This window comes from Cervus canadensis, chromosome 1, assembly GCF_019320065.1.
Source record: "Cervus canadensis isolate Bull #8, Minnesota chromosome 1, ASM1932006v1, whole genome shotgun sequence".
Taxonomy (NCBI): Eukaryota; Metazoa; Chordata; class Mammalia; order Artiodactyla; family Cervidae; genus Cervus; species Cervus canadensis.
In genome coordinates this window covers 74,217,734-74,240,489 of record NC_057386.1, presented here as the reverse complement: position 1 = coordinate 74,240,489, position 22,756 = coordinate 74,217,734, and the positions used below count along the sequence as shown (strand labels likewise).

Below are 22,756 nucleotides of genomic sequence, written 5' to 3'. Positions count from 1 at the left end.
ATAAAGAAAGTTTAATTTTATTTCAAACGAAAAATACATTTATCAGTTAAAACTCTATGGTCAATATATGGCCAAGGTTGGTCTCAGGTTACTATGGAAGTTCAGATGCATTCATGCCTCACAGTAACAGACAGATTCTGACCCACTGCCCTATAGACTATAGAACATGTCCTGGTTCCCAACATGCAAGATGCCAGTGACATTTACTCTTTTTTTTTTTTTTTTTTTTTTACCACTCTGCATATGCTTGTGTGGAAAACTGTATGTTACAGCCTAAGGAACCTCTCGTTAATATTGCTTTCTGCTCTTAAATTAAGAGCATGCCTTTGGGAGATTCAGTTTAAAGTATGTGCGCTTTTTTTTTTTGCTGTTGTTCCATTTTTAGAAACAAAACTGAAATATGTGTATGCGCTGTGTGTGTGTGAGGAGGCTAAATTAAGCAAAACACCAAAAAAATAAAACAAAACTTAAAAGACTCCATAATTTGTATCTTACCATCTCTAAACACATGCATTTGACACTAATGTAAAATAAATAGCAAAGGTTTTTGAGGAAAGTAAAAGTCCTAAAATAATATAAACATATCTATCTATATAACCTATGAAGTATTTGCATGAATATATACATAAAAGTGTTACTTGAAATAGGAAAAAATTAAATACAGTAGAAGTTTATTGTCTGTTTCTTTCATAGCCCTTACCATACGTCTATACATTATAAAATATAACACCATATATCTATGCAGGATCACTGAAGTCTTACGTTGTATGTTACATGACAGTGCTAGCGTACATGTGGAGGAAGTAATAAACGAAAAGGAAACATAAATTCTATTTTTATGGGTAAACACTCCTCTATTCAAGAAAATTTTCTCACATCTACTATGACAAAATTACATAAATGTTTGCTTAACTTGGGGGGACTACATGTAGGAGATTACAAAAGAAACAACAGAATAGTTGTTAAGATGAGCTGAAAATTTCCCAAGACAAGACAATGTGACCTACACCGAAATAAATGTGAATTCCAAGTAAGGCTTTCAGCTTTTCAAGCCAATTACAATCCATCACTCACTATTACTCTGGAAGTTACATGTCTCAGATATACTCTAATACTTAGGTTGCATAACCTTCACTAATTTAGGAGTCTCCGACTCAAATAAACGGCACCAGGTTCATATTTAGCATCCATAAAAATATAAGAAAGTCATCATCATGAATCAAAATCCCAGCAAAATATGTTTGAACCTCTACTATGTCACAGGCATTTAGAACTGAATTTTAAGGTTAAAGTATTAAGAAAAAATAATTGAGGTCCCTAAAATTTTCCAAAAGATAGAATATAAAGTAGAGAACAGGGTAAAGATTCAATGGGATCATTTGTTTCCTATCAGGCAGGAAAACCAAGCAGAGGAAGCTCTGGAGTCAGACTCAACTGAATTCTAATCCTACAATCAGCAGCTGTGGAATCTTAGACAAGCTGCTATAAAACCGGGATGATAAAACTGCAGAAATTACATTAAAAAGTGTAGAAGAAGCACCCAACACATCCCTTGCATGCTAGTAGATGTTCAGTGAATAACGGGATTTTTTGTCATCATTCTTATTAGTAGTATCAACTGCAAAACATGAACTCTGCTGCTATTTTTAAAAATCTGTTAAGAACCTATCACTATAGTTGGCATATGAAAAATTCATGATAAATGCTTGCTCAATGAGCAAGAACTGAATGAAATCCGCACTGTGTGGAGATGGGCAGCAAAGGTCAGACAAGGTCAAATTGTTGGGTTGGCCAAAAAGTTCATTTGGGTTTTTGGTGACAACTTACGGGGACCCAAATGAACTTTTTGGCTAAGCCAATACTTCTTATCTGTCTCAGTTCTGAGGAGGATTTCCTAGGAAAGTATTTTTACCCTTCCCTACTTTTTCTGCCTTTGTGATTGTCTGACTACTTTATGAGCAACGTAATTTTTCCTCTGACCTCTAGCACCATTGCCAGAGAAAGATCTGCTTCTCCATTCTGTTGTTAAGTCATTGTTCTAAATTTTGGTTTGTTACAATTCCAAGAGACTCAGGTTAGGTTAGCAGAGCAAGTAATTGTTAAGTGCTTGGGCAGTAAACCAGGTATAGAGTCATGGTTCTGGGGTGAGAAGAGACGGCCCGGCCCGGGTTTCCCTCAGTCTCCACTTATCCTTAACCCAGCAGGCTGATGCTTGCTCACTCCATTATGGCTAACATTCCTGAGCTCTCCACGGCCACTGGGACTCATCAGGCCTTCATTTGCTATAAAATGAGTGGTGAAATCAATGTGGAAGACATCTTGAACAAGTGGTCCTTGCCCCGTGTCTTTGCTTTGTCCTGCCATTACTAAGTCATGTAATGTATGACATGTTTTAACTAGGTCTCAGTTTTCTGTTCGGTCAAAGGAGACAAAAAGTGGGTCACTAAAAGCACAGGTTTGGGACTCCCCTGCCGATCTTGTGGTTAAGATTTCGCCTTCCAATGCAAGGGAAGTGGGTTTGGTCCAAGGTGGGGAGCTAGGATCCCACCTGTCTGGAGGCCAAAAAACCAAAACATTAAAGCAGAAGCAATATTGTAACAAATGGTCCACATCAAAAAACAAAAAAAATAAAGAAAGAAAAATGCCAAAAAAACATTTTTAAAAAAAGAGCACAGGCTTTGCAGACAGAAATATGTGGCTTCACACATTGGCTTTGCAATGTAACAGCATTGTAACTTTGTGCAAATTACTTAACTTTTTCTATACCTCAGTTTCTTACTATATAAAATGACAAAAATAGTAACATCATAGGTTAATTTGATAAGGGTCAATGAAACAATATCTCTAATATACTCATCAGAGCATAAAACACATAATGTCTCATTCTCCCCAATATAAGCAAACAGGTTTTAGTCTACAATTTCAAAAATGCACTGTCATATTTCATGAAATTTAAGTCTAAAATAAGGCACACACTTTTTGCCCTTTTTAAGATTTCTGTGGAAAAAAAGTTCACCTCAAACTCAGAAATCCCAGTTCACAGCACATAGGATGCAGTGCCCACATTAAACTATTAAATTCCATGGAACGACTTTGGGAGCTTTAAATCTGAATTATCTGAAATGAAGCAACCCAAAGGGACAGTGATAACAAAAAAACCAGACAGATTTTAGAGGTATTCGCCATCCAAGTATGGTGCCGACAAGTATACCCTTATTTCTGTGAAGTGTTTTTTAACAGAAATCTGAGAATTCTATTGCTTTAAAAACAATGACTAGAGAATAGAAGAAATAAAAGTGATATATTAATGTAAAGGCATAGTAAAAATAAAACCAATAATCAAAAAAACACAAAACTTCTTATCCTCGATCAAGTGGGACTGGTGGTAAAGAACGTGCCTGCCACTGCAGGAGATGCAAGAGATGCGGGTCCGATCCCTGGATCAGGAAGGTGCCCTAGAGGAAGGCATGGCAATCCACTCCAGTATTCTTGCCTGAAGAATCCCCTAGACTGGCCAGCTACAGTCCACAGGGTCACAAAGAGTGAGACATGACTGAAGCGACTTAGCACGTAAGCATGCGTGCATCCCTGATCTAACACTTTTCTGACTCAGTACCTTCAGAGGCTGCCAAGTCAGTGGAAAGAAGATAAATTACAACAGATGTAAAAACACAAAGCACCAGAAATCAACAGGTTATAATAAGTGTATAATGTGTCTTGTTCACAGGCAAAGAAATCCACAAATTTGGCAAAACGCAAAATGGGATAAAAACAGTAACCTAGCCACTTCAAAATTTATTTTTTCTAGAAAATGCAATGTTTTGTTGCTAAATTTGGTTTCCTTTTATACAATCAAAATCAAATAAATAAGAATCAAGAGTTTAAAATCAAAAGTGTCTTGATTTCCTGTAAATCTAGAATAATGTTACTTTTTTCAACCTGTAAGTGGAATACCTTAAACTAGATCTTCCTGTTCCTACTCTTCCTCTAATTGTGTGTGTTCAGGTATTTTCCTTCCACTAAAGATTTCTTGGCTCCTGATATCTTTCTCAAAGCTAGTATCTAAACATTGTGCGGTAGGCTGCTGCTAATAACAGCAGTTATGGTACAGTCAATACTACGGAGTGTTCAGCAAGGTGAGGAATAAAGTGTCATGTAGCACGCACAGAAAACGTGTAACCTGCTAGTGGTTCTCAGCAAGCCCAATGTCTGCCATCTCCTATCATGAATCTGGGGCACTCAGGTCAAATCTAACTGCCACGCTAGATGGATAATAGATATCTTCTAGAATATCAGTGATAATGATAGATAGACATTTTAGCTGGCACTTACACACTTCCTATGGAAAATAACCACAGCAAAATTCTATCAGGAATAACATCACAAAACTACAAACATTTTTAAATGCCTTCCTCAATAAAATACAACAAAAACAACAGCCAAAAGGAAGCCAAAAAGAATACAACAACCTTTGCAGGAGCCATCAAAACTTATTTTTCTATAAGACTGTGAATTACTTTAAATTATTTTAAATCATCTCTTAAGTCAAAATGCAAATCTATAAGGATCAGGAAAAATCAGAAAGCAGACAGCCAGCAGCAGATTCCACCATAAGCCGTGGCATCTACACTGAAATAAATTGGTTATAATGAATCTTCAGGGGCTGGGCAGAGGGCAAACACATTTAAGACACATTGCCTGTTCCATTATGTAAATCATCCAAGATTTACAAACTGTGCTGTATATAATTTTTATCTTTATATATACTGTATAAATATTGTAAGGTAGTATTCTCCAAGCATACATAATTTTAAAGTTATTATACAATTGGAAAACAGCATATGATTTTCTTTTAACTTATAAGGAAGTTAAGAAAAATGATTACTTAATACTCTCCTCGGTATTAAAACACTGTGCAACTTCCTAAAGATTGTTGTATCGTCTTCTGAAATCTGTGTTGTGTTTAGTCGCTCAGTCGTGTCCGACTCTGCAACCCCATGGACTGCAGCCCGCCAGTCATGGACTGTTCTTGGGGATTCCCCAGGCAAGAATACTGGAGTGGGTTGCCATGCCCTCCTCCAAGGGATTTTCCCAACCTGGGGATGGAACCCAGGTCTCCTGCATTGCCACCTGGGCTTTCTACCGTCGGAGTCACCATTTACCATCCAAGCCACCATTGTTATCATCCCCAAAATCATCTCTAAACCTGTTGTGTGTTGCTATATGAATCTGCTTTAACTTACGTTTTACATTTAATTATACAGCAACAAAATAAGCTCAAAAAAGAATAATCAGCTTACCCTTTATTATCATAAATCTGCCAGTTGCCTCTAACAAACATATTTCAAACCAAGAAACCCACCTGATTTAAAACATAATTTTGAAACAGTATTTAATAACATGCCCATCATTTCTACTTACTTTCTTGCTTTCAAAGAGTTTCCTCCCCTTATTTTTTTGAAGTTTCATCATTTTTTGAAGTTTCATTTAAAGTTTCATCACTTTATTTTTTATTTTATACTGAAAAAGGGCTGTTCAATATTATATTGGCTTCAGAGGTACAACATAGTCATTTCATATTTTTATAGATTAAGCACCATACAAAGCTATTATAATACTGACTATATCCACATGCTGTATATTACACCCCTATGGCTTATATAATATATAACTGGTAGTTTGTACTGTTTAATCTTCTTCACCTCTTTCACTGCACCCCCCCCCGACCACCCCGTCCCCTCTAGCCAGCACTAGTTTCTTAATAATATCATTTTCTTCCCCTACAAGAACTGATAACCTTTGACTGTCTGAAACACAAACTTGAATGTGAACTTGAATAATTGCTGTTTCCCAGTAACTTACTGCAGTGGAGAACATAAGCCATTTGAGAGCTGACATCTAACCAACTGTAAGAACTGCGACTTCTCAAACCCAACCAGCATCCCATAAATATGATGAGCTGTTAACTTTAATAGCATCGAGACCTACCTCAGGCTCAGAGCCAGCACTTGCTCCTTGGACTTCAGTAGCTCCCCGACTTTAAAACTGGCATAGCCCAGGAAACTTCGCTGAAAATAAGAAAGAATGGTTTCTATTAGCTTCCAAGATTCTTAATATTTTGTATCACGTCAATCACACAAAATTAGTCTTTAGAAGAATGAAATGTTAACTCTATTAGCCCAACAAAGATTCCACTGACTAAAGTACAACCGTCAGTAACATAAATCTACTTCACGGGGTGAGATTGGATTGAGGGGGTGTGAATTCATCCTTCTCTCTAAAAACAGAGATGAAGAGCCTGGAAAATAATAAAACAGCCAACAGAGAAACCAGGACTTTTCCACAAACAAACCCCACATAAGAAAACTCGTATAAAAGAAAAGATGACAAACGGTCAATGTTTACCAATGCTGTGCTTGTTCTTATTAGAATTCCTCAAGGCATGGGCAGCACTAACTTTGTATTCCAGATATGAGCAAATCTGTTAGTTGAAGCTATTTTTATGTGGGACTCTGTACAAGCTATAAATAGAAATGCTATATTTCTCCCCCATCACAGCAATGTTTAAAAGTATTTGTTTCCTTTGTTATTTCTACACTATCATGGGACAATTTCATTCCAACACACAAAAAAGAATGGTACTTATTTAGTTACATTTTCTAAAATTGTTTTTTAAATCTATCATACTGGGTATTGGCTATCTATGAATGTATCTACTTTCTACATTCTCTGACTTATAATATGAAGAATAAAACACTAAATTGGTTTTCCTTTTCCAGGATAAAAATCTTTCATCTCTTTTTAATATTCCTAGCTGCTTGCAATTTAAAAGTCAGAATATTATGGTATACCATAAATAGGATTTTTCATTCTCCTTTCAAGGTCAAGATGTAAACATGAAAATATCAAACCCATATTATTACCCATACCATTGCTGCCTAACACTTTGCAATACTTTACAAGAAGTCCACACTACATCTTCCAGAACATTCTCTCCTCATAAGTCTGTTGCTGGCCTGCCCTAAAATGAGATGCCAGGTTTAAGTCAACTGGGTCTTTTCAGAGGAAAGTATGCAATTATTCCATACATAAAAGGCTGCACCTACACAAAGGGATCACTGGCCATAGGGGAGAAAAGCTTCAGGTCAAAATTTTTCTTCTCTTTTCAAAGCTCTAACTTAGAAGAACTGGTTCAAAAGTCATAAAGGCAAAAATCTGAAATACAACTTGGTTGTCAAATTGGAGATATCGGTATGTGAGTAATGATAAGCCCAACTGATTCACATGAAACGCAAAGAGGTGGTTTAGACAACAAGTCCCAAATCCAGAATCACAGAAGACTAAATCATCAGATGAAGAATGTTATGTGAAAACAGATTTGTGGAAACAAGGTCTGATGACATGAGTGAAGAGAGTGAATCAAGGCAGAAAAGAAGTCCATGAGTTGTATGAACAAAGGTTCAGGAAATTTAGGGTGACTTTTCAGTAAGGGGCCAAGCTAGTCGAGGAGGCTCCCAGCTGAACAAAAGCATTTACACCACCTCAGCAGGGGCCTACTAGGCAGTCTCTGTGTAAAAGAGCTCCCTGCCCCTACACTGCTAGTCTCCATTCCTTATCCTGATGTATTGTTTCTATTGTCACTTAAACACTATGTATTTAATTGCCTATTTTCCCTCCCCTCAAAATAAAAATTGAGATTTGAAGTTCCCCAATGAGTTTTGCTTTCTGCTAAAACACTGCTTCACATTAGGTGTGTGATAGTGAGTGACGATAAATCAATGAACAGATGGCATACACACTACCTTTCAAGTAAGTTATTCTATGATACATAGAAGAAATCCTCCTGCAGATATTTACAAACTATTTAGTGGTAAAGAATCTGCCAACCAATGCAGGAGACGCGAGAAATGCAGGGTTCTATCCCTGGGCTGGGAAGACATCCTGGAGTAGGAAATGGCAACCCACTCCAATGTTCCTGCCTGGAAAAATCCCATGGACAGAGGAGCCTGGTAGGCTTACAGTCCATGGGGCCACAAAGAATCGGACATAACTGGGCGACTGAGCACATAGTTCACTGAACTGTGGGAAATCAAAACAATTTTTTAGCCTGCAGATTGTGTACTATGTTAGTGAATTTCACTTTAGCATTTAAGTACTTTGAAGACATGTCTCACTTAACTCTTTCACTGGTAATTAGGGGTTTTAATTTAAATTCCACCCCTCACTCATTATCCCCACTCGAAGAAAACACTTAACTCAGTGGAAATGTCAGTGTCCCCAAAATTCAACTTATTTCCTCCCTCTGCCTTTTGAGATTTTGAAGGTAGAGATAGTTTTAGAATTAAGAAAACAAACTGCACATGCCACGCATGTTATTGTGGTCTTTTCAGCAATAAAAGTGGCAGATGTCCCAGACGGGAATGTAGGAAGGAACAGGTGGAGGCGCTATTTTCAGAAATGCTCTACAGACGCACCAAGAGACACAGCTGCACGTAGTCTGCGACCACAAGCCACTGATGTCTCTCCTGCCCACCAGACCCGGAGCTGCTGAGGAAGCAGGCCCCTGGCTCATGCATCTTCTAGCTCAGTCCATCGTTCAGAACACAGGGACTGTATGCCATGCTCACTGCTGCGCTGTGAGAGCTTGCAGTATGCCAAAAAAGACACTCATGAGTCAGTCTTCTCCGTCACAACTCTCACTGCCATGATTAACTTCAAAGGATAATATCTTTTGAGAGAGAGCTTACAGAAATCATACACGCCATTACAAACCACTTAGGTGTTATGTGTGCTCAGTTGGTAAGTCATGTCCAACTCTTTGCAACCCTGTGGACTGCAGCCTACCAGGCTCCTCTGTCCATGGAATTTCCCAGGCAAGAATACTGGAGTGGAGTTGCCATTTCCTTTACCATGGGATCTTCCCAACCCAGGGGTCGAATCCTCGTCTCGTCTCCTGCCTTGACGGGTGAATTCTTTACCACTGAGCCACCTGGGAAGCCGAATGGTATTATGAAACCATGTCAAACCAGAGCAAGTGTTATATATTCTAAAATTTTTAAATTTTATTCTAAAAACAACTATACACTAGGACTTCATGTTGCAAAAAATGCACTATGACTACTTAGAGGGGTGGGATGCAGGAGAGTGAGAGGGAAGCTCAAGATGAAGGGATGTATGTATACTTAGGGCTGATTCATGTTTTTGTATGGCATAAACCAACACAACATCGTAAAGCAACTATCCTTCAATTAAAAATAAAAAATCAAATAAAAGGCATTAATAAAATCCCCCAATTTACAGACAGTGCATAATTTCACATTGCAATACTGACCAATGGACTTGTCCATACATTTACTTTCCAGCAGGTTTTTATGTGCTTGCTTCACTTCAATGAAAATATTAATAAGATTATGACCTTCCACACCTCAGAAGGCAGAAAATATATCATTTGTTTACATGAATATTCACTGGACTCTTGGTAAAAGAATGAATTAGAGAAAATAGTCTTCTCTATTCCTGAAACTTGAATTCCCATGGAGGGAAAATAGCACACAGTGCTAATGCAAAAGAAGAACTTAATATAGTTACTCTATCTTACTGCCATTTTAATCATAATCATATAACTTAAGAAAATTATTTTTAACAATTTTTTTATATTGCACGTATAACTTAGGGAACATTTTTCTCTTTCCTTCAATGTTGTTTCTAAAATTCTTATCCTAAAAGTTTCAAAGTAGAAGCTCCAATATTACGGGGAAAATTAAAAAAAAATAGTGTCACTAGAGTCAGAGGTCTGAAGTGCTATTCTAAATTCAGGATTATATCCAAAAATTAAAATCTGGGCAAATAAATCACCCCAGGCTAATTGCCCACTGATGGGCATTGAAGAGCTCTGTAGGTCTGTCTTCTCTCTCACAAACCTAGGAACTGCACAATTCATTCCACCACATTAGGCCTTTCACTTTCAATTTCAGTTCAGTAGCTCAGTCATGTCCAGCTCTTTGCGACCCCATGAACCGCAGCACGCCAGGCCTCCCTGTCCATCACCAACTCCCAGAGTCCACCCAAACCCATGTCCATTGTGTCAGTGATGCCATCCAACCATCTCATCCTCTGTTGTCCCCTTCTCCTCCTGCCCCCAATCTTCCCAGCATCAGGGTCTTTTCCAATGAGTCAACTCTTCACATGAGGTGACCAAAGTATTGGAGTTTCAGCTTCAGCATCAGCCCTTCCAATGAACACCCAGGACTGATCTCCTTTAGGATGGACTGGTTGGATCTCCTTGCAGTCCAAGGGACTCTCAAGAGTCTTCTCCAACACCACAGTTCAAAAGCATCAATTCTTCAGCACTCAGCTTTCTTTATAGTCCAACTCTCACATACATTAGGCCTTAGTTTCTATATGAAGCAGTTGCATATGATAATAGTTCTTTCTCATAGTTACTGTTATAAGAATTAAAGTAATCTAGGCAAAGCACTTAGTACATTGCTGGGAAAATTGAAACCACTGCATAAATATTAGATTATATAGTGCTTAAGGAAAATATGCCCAGAAGCCAGATGACTTAAACATAAGTCCACTTTAAGTATTTTTGGAAAAGGCAGAGTATTAAAAAATGTCTGAGAGAAATTCCAGTTATAAAAAAGGAAAACACATGTTTAAAAATAAAAGTTATATTCAAGCAAAATATAACTTGAAATAAACTCTAGTGAAAAATAAGTTTTTCTGCCAAATGAGAGAAAGTGAAGAAGAACTAAAGAATCTCTTGATGAAGGTGAAAGAAGAGAGTGAAAAAGCTAGCTTAAAACTCAACATTCAAAAAACAAGATCATGGCATCTGGTCCCATCACTTCATGGCAAATAGATAGGGAAAAAATGGAAACAGTAGCAGATTTTATTTTCTTGGGCTCCAAAATCACTGTAGACTGTGATTGCAGCCAATTAAAAGACACTTTCTCCTTGGAAGAAAAGCTATGACAAACCTAGATAGTGTGTTAAAAAAGCAGAATCATCACTTTACCGACAAAGGTCTGTGTAGCCGAAGCTATGGTTTTTCTGGTAGTTATGTATGGATGTGACAGCTGGACCATAAAGAAGGCTGAGCACTGAAGAACTGATGCTTTCAAACTGTGGTGTTGGAGAAGACTCTTGAGAGTCCCTTGGACTGCAAGGAGATCAACCAGTTAATCCTAAAGGAAATCAACCCTAAATATTCATTGAAAGGACTGATGCTGAAGCTGAAGCTCCAATAATTTGGCCACCTGATGTGAAAAGCTGACTCACTGGAAAAGACTGTGATACTAGGAAAGATTGAGAGCAGGAGGAGAAGGGATTGACAGAGTATGAGATGGTTGGATGGCATCACCGACTCAATGGACATGAGTTTGACCAAACTCCAGGAGATAGTGAAGGACACAGAAGCTTGGCATGCAGTAGTCCATGGGGTTGCAAAGAGTTGGATACAACTTAGCAACTGAACAACACCCTAGTGAAAAAGAGATATGAATGTTATGTGGCCCCTTGCAGTTCATAGTGCTGAGTACATGATAGCTATACTTTCTTGTAACTCAAATTTTTATTAGATCATGTGGAATGTTTATCAGCGACCAAGAAATGTCTGGATGAAATCAAAGAAAGTTAATACTTGTGGAGACATGGCCCGCCTGTAGATAAAAATCAGGGACCCATAGGAGTTAACTGGCTTACACCCCGTCACAAAACTAGTTAACATGCAGAGGCCAAGTTAGAATCCGGGTTTCTTACTCTTCAGTCCAGAATTCTTTCATCCTGCCTCATGCTGTGGGCCTCATTTCCAGGACAGGTGGCAATCCCCTTTCCTTCTGACAGGCTCTCTGCCCCCACTCTGTAAGGCTCTGACCTTTCTGGCCTGCTCATGACAATGCAACACTCACAATTATCATTCTGATGCAAGCACCCAAAGTAGATGACTATTATGTTGCTAGATGCACGATTTCAATCATTCACCTGGCTGGAGAGTGATATCAAGCAGGGTGGAGAAAGCAAGCCATCTGTGTCAATCCCTAGCCCTGCTCTATGGGGAGTGTACAGATAAACAGTCCCTCCCACCAGTCCCAGCAAGGACTCTGAGTCACAGACATCCAGGGTGCTCAGCAAGGTTGCATACTTCCCTGAAGCAGGTCCTCAGCAGTCTGGCGCCCTGGTATTACACCAGGACCCAGTGGAAGTACTGCCCCTATATGCATACCTCCAACAACTATGTTCATCTCACAAAGCCTTTATGCCAAGTAATAGATTTTCTTTATACTTCGACTTGTGTGAACCACCCAAAATTTTTCAAGTGCTGTCCAGAGCTGCATTATCCAGCTTGAGCACTAGTTTGTGGTTATTGTGAATTGTGATGTATTCTACATATAAATACACATCAGAGTTATAAGATGTGATATGAAAACAGTGTGACATATATCATTAATGATTTTTACATTGATTACATTTTAAAATGATAATACTTTTGCATGAAGTGAAGTGAAGTCTCAGTCGTGTCCGACTCTTTGCAACCCCATGGACTGTAGCCTAGCAGGATCCTCAGTCCATGGGATTTTCTAGGCAAGAATACTGGAGTGGGTTGCCATATGTCTTTTATACTCTGTTCTATTCTCATAAAACTATATACAGTAACTGTGGTGTACGTTGTAAAAGGTCTTTGAAAACTTGAAGTTGATATCGTGAGGCTGATATATAACATCTCCTACAAACTTATAGGACAGGGCTTTTTTCATACCTTTGTACAAGTATTTTTTTTTTTTGCATAGATAGGGTTAAATAAAATATTATAATTAATTTCATCTATATCTTTTTACACTTTTTAAAGCATGGGCTACTAGAAAATTTTAAATTATATATGTAGCACACATTATATTTCTATTAGTGCTGGTTTTGAGGTTAAATGTATATGTCTGTTATACTCTGTCCTATTCTCATAAAACTATATAGAGTAACTGTGGTGTACGTTGTAAAAGGTCTTTGAAAACTTGAAGTTGATATCGTGAGGCTGATACATAACATCTCCTACAAATAACTTACAGGACAGGACTTTTTTCATACACCTTCGTACAAGTATTTTTTCTTTGATCTCAACCCTAACAGACATGGCTGCACAGTCTCCCACCCCAGAGGGAGGGACAGAGCATACATGAACTATCTGGGCTGAAAAAATACATCAGAAATTAAAAAAAAAAAACTGAGAGGAAATATATTTAACGTGATGAAGAGTCTATAAAAAACATTATAAAGCACTTTAGGGTGAAGTCATATATATTATAAAATTACAGCTTTATTATGAATATACCTGAAAAGTTCTCACAGCACAAATTGGTATGCACTTGACTAAGTCATCAACAAAGGTGTGGGTGCATCTAATAGATGCTGCCGAAGAATGCAAAGAGACGTGTGGAACATATTTGAAAGATTTATAATAAAATGTTTAGCTCATTTTTAAAATAGGAGTACTTAGTGGCTAGAGTTCTTGACACATTGACCAAGAACTTAAACCCTCAGGAATTTTTTCAGTATCCAAAAAAAATGTTCTGAGGAGTGAAGAGATGTATATCAACCAGTGGTCCTTCATAGCTCCTCAAGGTGTGGCAATTCTTCCCTATCAGAATATCAAGTATTTTTAGAATGTTAGAAAGCCAAAGCACGCTTTAAAGTGTTAGTTGCTCAGCCATGTCCGACTCTTTGCAACCCCATGGACTGTAGCCCACCAGGCTCCTCTGTCCATGGAATTCTCCAGGCAATAATACTGGAGTGGGTTGCCATTCCCTTCTCCAAGGAATCTTCTTGATGCAGGAATTAAACGTGGGTCTCCTGAATTGCAAGCAGATTCTTTACCATCTGAGCCACCAAGGAAGCCCCCAAGGCATGCTGACTTATTTTTATTTAGGCTCATGCTTATCATGCTTCTGTTCAGCAATATAACTGCCATTTCACTGTTATCTGATGTGTCCTAAAATGTACTAGATTCTTACCATGTTATGTGATTATCTTTGGACACACCCTCCCTTTGTATTCTGGTGGTCTAAACAAATACAAGATAGTTGGCAAACCAAAATCTTGGAATGGGAGATAGCACCAGTAGGGAGCAGCAGCTGGGCAGGGAGACTGCATGGGGCCTGCTGGGAGGGAAGCCTGAGGCTGGAAGGACTTGCTGGTCCCTTGGGGAAAAGTATAGAAGCCCCCGTAGTCTTGGCAGTGACATTGGTGGTGGATGTAAGAAGAGCAAAAGAGGCTAAAGGGAGAGGCAGGAAACCAAGCATGAAAATTCACTTGAACCGGAGTTATGCAACCTGCCCCAGGAAGAAACCTGAAATCAGTGTTCAGCATGAGCGAGCATGAAGCATCATTTTTCTTCGCCTTCGCTAACAGATGCAGAGGCGGCTGACTCACTTTTCAGCCAGTTCATACTTTCTGGATGGCTCCCCTTGGCCAGCTGGAACAGCAGCTGTGGCCAATGAGGAAGTGAATGCTACCTAGAACAGGGTTCCCCACACCCACCGGAAGAACGCTGCTAATTGCATGTAGGACTTCAGGGAATTTCAAATAGACCTTTCAGTTGGCTCAGCCACAGGGTCTCTTAGACTCAACTTATTTCTGGACTTTTTCCTCCTTTCTGAATGCAAAATCCCAGGGACAAGCCTCCTGGGCTATCTTTTCAAGAGCTTCCGCCGCCTTGTCTAAGCAAAATCACCTATTAACCTCTTATTCTCTCAACTTCTAAAAGCCGGAGAGGCGATGATTCTGATGCAGCAGGAAAACCTTAGCTGGATCTCCCAACACTGGGCCATACTTTGGTGGCAGTTTCTCTTTGACTTGCACTCTAGGAGATCAAACCAGTCAATCCTAAAGAAAATCCACCCTGAATATTCATTGGAAGGACTGATGCTGAAGCTGAAACTCCAATACTTTGGCCACCTGACGTGAAGAACTGACTCACTGGAAAAGACCCTGATGCTGGGAAAGACCGAGGGCAGGAGGGGAAGGGGACAGCAGAAGATGAGATGGTTGGATGGCATCACCGACTCAGTGAATGTGAGCTTGAGCAAACTCTGGAAGATAGTGAAGGACAGGGAAGCCTGGAGTGCTGCAGTCCATGGGGTTGCAAAGAGTTGGACATGACTAAACGACTAAACTCAACAGTGTTGAAGCCACAGGGAGCAGAAACGTCACAGTCCCATGGCCAGGTCTCTGTCTCCTTGCTGGACAGGTAGAGCTCACATCTTTAATTCCCAGCCTCCTGCTGGTCCAGGAATGTTGGTTCCAATGGTATATCAATTTCCTGCAGGGCAATTTCTAGACTTTTCTCTAGCCAACTGAACTAAAGATGAATTCACATCATGATGATTTTCAGGAGAAAAGGAATGAAGTCCATGCAATTCAGCAAATATGTGACAATATCTCCTTGCATAGTCACACCCAGTTAATTTAACTCAATTTTACTTGTCAGTTACCAGGCAGTAGGCCAGAGAAAAATCCAAATGATTAGCTTAGAAGCAACATGCATGCCTTTTGGAAACAGAAGACACACTTACCCCAACCTCTGGTGGGGGATCCTTGTGTTCAGGCACAACACTGGTTCGAACCTAAGGAGAAAAACAAGCATTTCCTGAATGACTTTCAGAAGTAGAAACCAGTGAAGAACCACTTTCAGAGTAGAAACCAGTGCAGAAGCATCATACAGGTGTCCTTTTCATTTTCCTTCATCTGGCATCAATTCAGACTCTGTGGTTAATCATTACTGAAGGTAATTGTGTATAGCTTCGACCGTGGGCAGCTACAAAGCTGTCCTTTTATAGTTCCTGAAATTCCTGATGTCCCTAAGTAGACAGGGCTGCCTGAATCCTCTGCTCAACACTCCTTGTCAAATACAGAGATAGCAGGGCTTTAGGTGAATCACTTTAATCTCCTGGAAAAGCAACCTTTACTCAGCATTCCAGGGAAAGAACAGAGTGACCTAGAGAATGCTGTTCCATGCATGCTTATACATATGAATTCTCTGTATAAGAACCAAGATGCACCATCCTTTTAGTATACCCTTCCCACTTAAGAATTCTCAGCCAAATTCTGAGATAACTGTATCCAGATTCATTTGAAAACTAATTCTCAATTGTGGAAGAGAAAAAATGAGAGTAGTGGTTTAGTTGCTAAGTTGTGTTCGACTCTTTTGTGACCCCATGGCCTGTAGCCCACCAGGCTCCTCTGTCCAAGAGATTTCCCAGGCAAGAATACTGGAGTGGGTTGCCATTTCCTATTCCAGGCGGTCTCCCCAACCAAGAGATCAAGCCCCTGTCTCCTGCATTATAGGTGGTCTCCTGTATTGCAAGCAGATTCTTTACCACTGAGCCACCAGGGAACCCCCAAAGAGGAAAATACTATAAAATAGTCATGTGGGAAAGCTTTTCTTATGTTTCAAAAGCATTTCAGATGAAAAATCAACTCCTTACATAATAAGTAGACATATTTCTTCTACTCAGTGGCGATCCTCAACCCTGGTTGTACATTACAATTACCTGAGGCCCTTTCAAACTATCTTGTGTTCTTTCCTAGCCCAAGATATTGGCTCTGATGTATTGCTACTGAGTCTATGATTATTAAAAATTTTTTTTCAGATAAAAAGAAATCACAATTATCTTTCTCACTTAAGAAAAAGCTACTAACAGCAGGAAGAGAACATAAATCCTAGATCTACTATATCTAAATTTGCAGTAAAGATGTGATAAACAAGTTAAATGAATACAGAGCAATATACAAGAACACTGTGCTTAACTGGAGAGCAGAGGGTTGGTGAGACAGATGGGAGAGAGGAACCCAGGAACATATAATGGATCAACATTTTAGGGGGTCATTTAAACAAAATCCCTTTGGAGGTGCAGCAATGGCAATCATATTCTTTGTTTCTTTATGACAGATCCAGCATTATCACTTGTACAATCTGTCAGTCATTACGACTCGAAATTGTTCACCAGAGCACAAAATAATGACAGGAGAGATCCCAACAGAGTAAACAACATAATTTACAGAACACACTCAACTCGGGATTTCATGACAGAGTGCTCACCAGTTAAGAGCATCTCCAGGTTGATAGCTGCATTAACATTCTTTGGTCCAGAATGTTCAGATATACCTTCAGTCTCATTATCTGGAAATCATTAGCTGGCCTCAAAGGATAAGGAAACTCAGAAACAATATATTAATACATGGCAAGCTGTAATGTAATGTGTGTGCGTGTGTGTATGTACATGTAGACTAAATACAGTCTGTGTGTATATATATATATATGTATATGCAGACTATATACTGTATGGATATATGTATATATATACACATACTATATATGTATATATATATAATAGAAATATATATAGTGAATATTCACATATATGCAACCCATATACACATACATATATGTGTATATGTGTCATTTTAAGAAAACATCTGACATCCAAAAAGCACTAACCAAGGAGATATGTTTGAACTTAGAAAGAAAGCAAAAGAAGTAAAAAAAAATGGTGAGAGTAAACATATATAGGACTGCATACAGTGAGTGCATGTATAAATATATATACACTATGCAATATAATACTGGACAAAGGTATACGAACACTGACAATTGTTGCAACATAGTCGTTGAAGTCCTAAATTTATACTGGTGTTATCAGTAGAACACTTATACCTTATTAATATGAATAAACTGCATAGAGAAAAAAAGATTCTTAACCCAAAGTTGCAAACTATGAAAATGTCTAAAGCTATTCACTGACCAGTTTGCATATTCAGTGTGTGTGTGTGTGTGTGTGTGTGTGTGCCTGTCTGTCTGTGCACACATGCGCAAAGGGGAGGGAAAGACAGAATGAACTTCACTTTACATAATAGAAGTATTTTTAAAAAGTATCTGTGTTTCATATTTTCCTGTACCGTGGCACGTTTAAATCACAAGCGGAACTCTTAATGTAGAGGAACTTAAAGACAAAATAATAAACCAATTTTAAATTTTATAAAGTCAAATTTGTATAGGAAATGTTTGTTTAAATCAGTTTATATGTAGAGTTTTAATTTATATATTTAAGATCAATACCACTGATGTTACAGTATATAGGTTACAAATTAATCATGCTTTTCTTACATAATATGCATCCCTCCTCACAGTGAAAACACTGGGTTTGTCAGTGAATAAGGTCCCATTCCTTCTCTTGGGGACTATAGAGTCTAGTGGGCAGCACAAATGTATGAATAATCCAGGACAATGTAGTAAGTTCTAAAATGAAAACGTGGGTACATTCCTGTCTTAATGCAGAGTGAGGAGTAACTGATGCAGCCTGTAAGCATCAAGAAAGGCTTCACAACAGAGGAGGTCTGGGTTCTGAACAGTGAGTAGGAGTTTGAGGCAAAGGAGAAGGCAACCAAGCAAAGAAGGTGTTATGTAGCAGGCATGGAGTCATAAAAGCCCATCTGTGTTTGGAAAAGAGAGAGTATTCAGAAGACAGTCTAACATGGGGCCTCTAAGGACACAAGAGTCAACTCTGGGGAGAGAGATCAATCTATCATGTTATGGAACTGGAGTTGTATACAATTTCTAGATAATAGGAAATTTAAAAAAAAAAGTATGCATTTATTTTACTGTGCCAGGTCTAAGTTGCAGCACATGGGATCTTTGATCTTCACTGTGGCATGTGGGATCCTTTGCTGTTGCATGCAAGATCTAGTTCCCCAACCAGGGATCAAATCCAGGCCCCCTGCATTGGGAACACGGAGTCTCAGCCACTGGACCATTAAGGAAGTCCCCTCCTGGATCATTCAAACTCTGCCCAGAGTCAGGTTGGGAGATTATTTAACCTCCTTACGCCTGCTGTCTTTTCCCTTACGACAGTCATCTCTAACATGGGCTTAGTAAGACACTCCATAGGTGGTTGTGAGTGAGACATCTTTCCAGCACTTAGAACAATCTGTGGCACAGAGAGGAAAGGAGGAAGAAATGAGAGGAAGAAGGGGAAGGAAGAAGAGAGAAGATTGTGGGCAGTGAGAAAAAGAAAGAGAGAAGGAAGAGATGTCAGAGAAAAGATGAGAGGAAGCAGAGAGACAGAGAGACAGGGAGATAGGAATGAGAGAGGAATATGTCATTGAAAAAAAAAAAAACAACAAACCCCATAAATAAACCGTGGACAGATTTAGCAGAGACCTCTTGGTGAGAAAGGGATGAAGCAATGACTATCTCTATAGCATCTGGAATATTCCAGTTCATCGGCAATGTCATGCCTCCTGAGATTTTCTGGTCTTCTTTATAAATTCATTTTTCCTTTTTTGGTCTTATTAGCAGTTCTTCGCTCTGTTTTGCTTCACCATACCCCTCCCCCAGCCCCTCCTGGGACATAAGAATGTCTGCCTGGCTACATATTTAAAGTTCTTACAATTTCCTTTTGTCTGGACTTTTACGATATCAACAAATAAAGCAAGAAAGATCAATTCCTAGGAGTGGTCATGTAGAAAATTATATATTCCATCCTGAATATTCCTTGAGTCCTGTAAAACAAATTCATTTCCTTCTCTATCAACCTTATAAGCTCAACTTTCTACATATTAAATTTACCCTGAAAAAAAGAAACAAAGGAAAATCAGGTAGCATATAGTGAGTGCCACCCTTTCATCAAATCCTTATTGACTCGTTCATGAACTAATTGTTCAATTAAGAGACCACTTGGGCTATCCCTGCTGTGGCTGAATAAAGCACTCCACAAGGTGATATAAGAAGTTGTTCTTAAATGAGTCACCCTTGTTACAAAAAGCCTAGGCACTGAGCCCTAACCGTAGGAGGAAGGTGATTGCTGTATTTTTTCATATGTGAGTGGTGCTAGGTTATTGTTAGTATCCAGATCCAGGGAAGAAGAGGCCACGCACCAAGGTGTCCAAGCCTGGACTTCATTGGTAGGTAAGGAAGTAGCAATCTTTCCCTGAAGGGTCTCAGCTGGAAGGAAATGGGGAAGGCGTTGGCAGTAGTGGAGAAATACACTTGGGACAAGGGGAAAACCCAGATCCTTTCCGCAGACCATTGTCACATCCAGGAAGGTCCCTTGTTATGAATGCGTCATTGAAATATACCCTTTTTTCTAACAAAAATGTTACTATAATTCTCTGTATCTCAAATTAAAATGTATAAAATCATCAGATTTACTTGTTCCACTTGAAATGAGATAAAGAATAACCTTACTGAAACAAACACATGGAAACCTGACCATAACAGAAATGTCTGGCTCTCCTCCGAGTCCTATATAAGTTCACAAAAATGCACTGTTTTATGGTCAAAGAGATAGAATGTGGCTACATTTTAAAAATATTGTTTTTTTTTTTTAAAGTTAACAGAATCTCAGAGCTGGAAGCAATCTTAGGCATTATTTATTGGGCAATGTTTCTTAAACTTCAGCATACACAATCATCACTCACTGATCTGCAGCTGGTTAGGAGGATGGTCTGAGGACCGTCCTGTGAAACTTGTTACAGAAATGCAGAACTTCAGGCCCCTTCCAGACATATTGAAAGTGAAATATTAGTCACTTAGTTGTGACCGACTCTTTGTGACCCCATGGACTGTAGCCTACCAGACTCCTCTGTCCATGGGGTTCTCCAGGAAAGAATACTGGAATGGGTAGCCATTCCCTTCTCCAAAGGATCTTCCCAACTCAGGGATCAAACCAGGGTCTCCTGCATTGCAGGCAGTTTCTTTACAGTCTGAGCCACCAGGGAAGCCATCCTGTCAGTCTTCATTTCATTAAGATCTCCAGGTAATTCATATGCCTGTTGAAGTTTGAGGTCTAGTCCATCTAGTCAGAGCTATGGTTTCTCCAGTAGTCATTTATGGAGAGTTGGACCGTAAAGAAGGCTGAGCACTGAAGAACTGATGCTTTCCAATCACGGTGCTGGAGAAGGCTCTTGAGAGTCGCTTGCACAGCAAGGGGATTAAACAAGTCAATTCTAAAGGAATCAACCCTGAATATTCTTTGGAAGGACTGATGCTGAAGTTTAAGCTCCAATACTTTGGCCACCTGATGTGAAGAGCCGACTCACTGGAAAAGACCCTGATGCTGGGCAAAATTGAGGGCAAAAGGGGAAGCAGGACGGCAGAGAAAGACATGGTTAGATAGCATCACTGACTTGATAAACATGAATATGAGCAAACTCTGGGAGATACTGAAGGACAGGGAAGCCTGGTGTGCTGCAGTCCATGGGACTGCAAAAAGTCAGACATGACTTAGCGTTGAACACACACACAATAGAATGCTTACGAGTGAAATAGCCACAGATGACAATGGTAGCTATTCATTTGCACCTAAAAATGCCTAATAAGGAAGGGGATTTGTCTTCTGGTTATGAAAGCACTTAGTAATTTTCTTAAATGTCAAGCATCTATAAAAGCTCCAGATACTACTTGCTTTCAAAAATATCCTTTCCTTTGTTATGCTTTGCTGTATCATGCTATGGAGGAGAGGTTGCTCTGGTCATCAAGTCAGGGATTGATCTGGGACAGAGATGGGCTGGAAAGACTCAGTGTTTCAGACTGAGTCCCTACCTTCTACCCCTAACTCCTAACCCTTCACTCCCCGACCCATTCTCAGTTTCATCTTCTGAAGCCCTAATCACAGCACCTTGGAAATGACTACAATTGGAGATAGCGTAATTAGGTTTAAATGAAGCCACTAGGATGGGGTCCTAATGCAATAGGACCAGTGCCCTGATGAGAAGAGGAAGACACATCAGAGGTGCAAACACATAGGGATGATCAAGTGAAGAATCAGCAGAGGACTTCCCTGGTGGTCCAGTGGTTAAGACCTAACCTTCCAACGTAGGCAGGTGCAGGTTTGATTCCTGATCAGGTAGCTAAGATGCCACATGCCTCCTGGCCAAAAACATAAAACAGAATCAATATTGTAACAAATTCAATGATGACTTTAAAAATGGTCCAAATCAAAGAGAGAGAAAAAAAAAAAAAACAACAATCTGCAAGGAGGGTGGTCAACTGCAAGTCAAGGAGAGGTCTCAGAAAACCTCATCCCTGTTGACACCTTGATCTTGGACTTCCAGAGGCCAGAAATGTAAGAAAATAAATTTCTGCTATTTAGGCCACTCAGTCTGTGGCACTTTGTATGACAGCCTTAGCAAACTAAGACACTCAGTCTATCTGTGTTGTAGGGTATGGCCTTCAGTGGAGAGCCTAATTTGTCTTTGCTCCTCAACCCTTGAAAGGATGTTAGAGATTCTCAGATGTCTCAGTGGACCACTTTTGCACTGGACCTCAGCTTCAACATCTGTCTTTAGAGACAGAGCAGCCATGCATTTGAGTCCCTTTTGGTCTCTAAGTTTGTTATTTCAGCTACACATGAAAACCCAAATCTCTGCTGGGTTCTGAACCAGCCGACTGCCACCTTGTGTTTAGTAAAGACCGATACTCTGGCTTCCAGCTACAGAGAGAAAATCTGTTCATTGCCCCAGGTGAGAAATGGCTTTTTAGCTCCTCAGCATCAATTCACCGCTCCCTCTGGGGTGGGGCTCTTGCTTGGTTTTGGTCCCTTTGCCTGGTTTCCTAAACACTGTGAAATGGTGGGAGGTTTCACTCTGCTTTTTTATAAACCTTTGGCCTGGTTCTTTTGCTGCTGCCAGGGTCAGGACTCAGCGAGTCTCTTCTGAGAAAATAATGGCCATTAATTTGAGGACCCTCAAGTCTCAGTTTCTCATG

General features: G+C 39.5%; 1 protein-coding gene across 7 annotated transcripts in view; it reads right to left on the bottom strand.

The window, feature by feature from the left end:
- INPP4B (inositol polyphosphate-4-phosphatase type II B) overlaps positions 1-22,756 on the bottom strand; it is an 885,859-nt gene that overhangs the window by 283,849 nt on the left and 579,254 nt on the right. For 6 of the 7 annotated variants that reach the window (XM_043485578.1, XM_043485574.1, XM_043485541.1 and 3 more), the window contains exons 8-9: positions 15,567-15,617; positions 5,989-6,068 (exon numbers count right to left, since the gene is read on the bottom strand). In XM_043485578.1, coding sequence (XP_043341513.1) covers positions 5,989-6,068; positions 15,567-15,617 — 131 coding nt within the window. Of the gene's footprint in view, positions 1-5,988; positions 6,069-6,405; positions 6,462-15,566; positions 15,618-22,756 lie in introns of those variants that run through there. The other variant, XM_043485568.1, reaches the window with a different exon arrangement.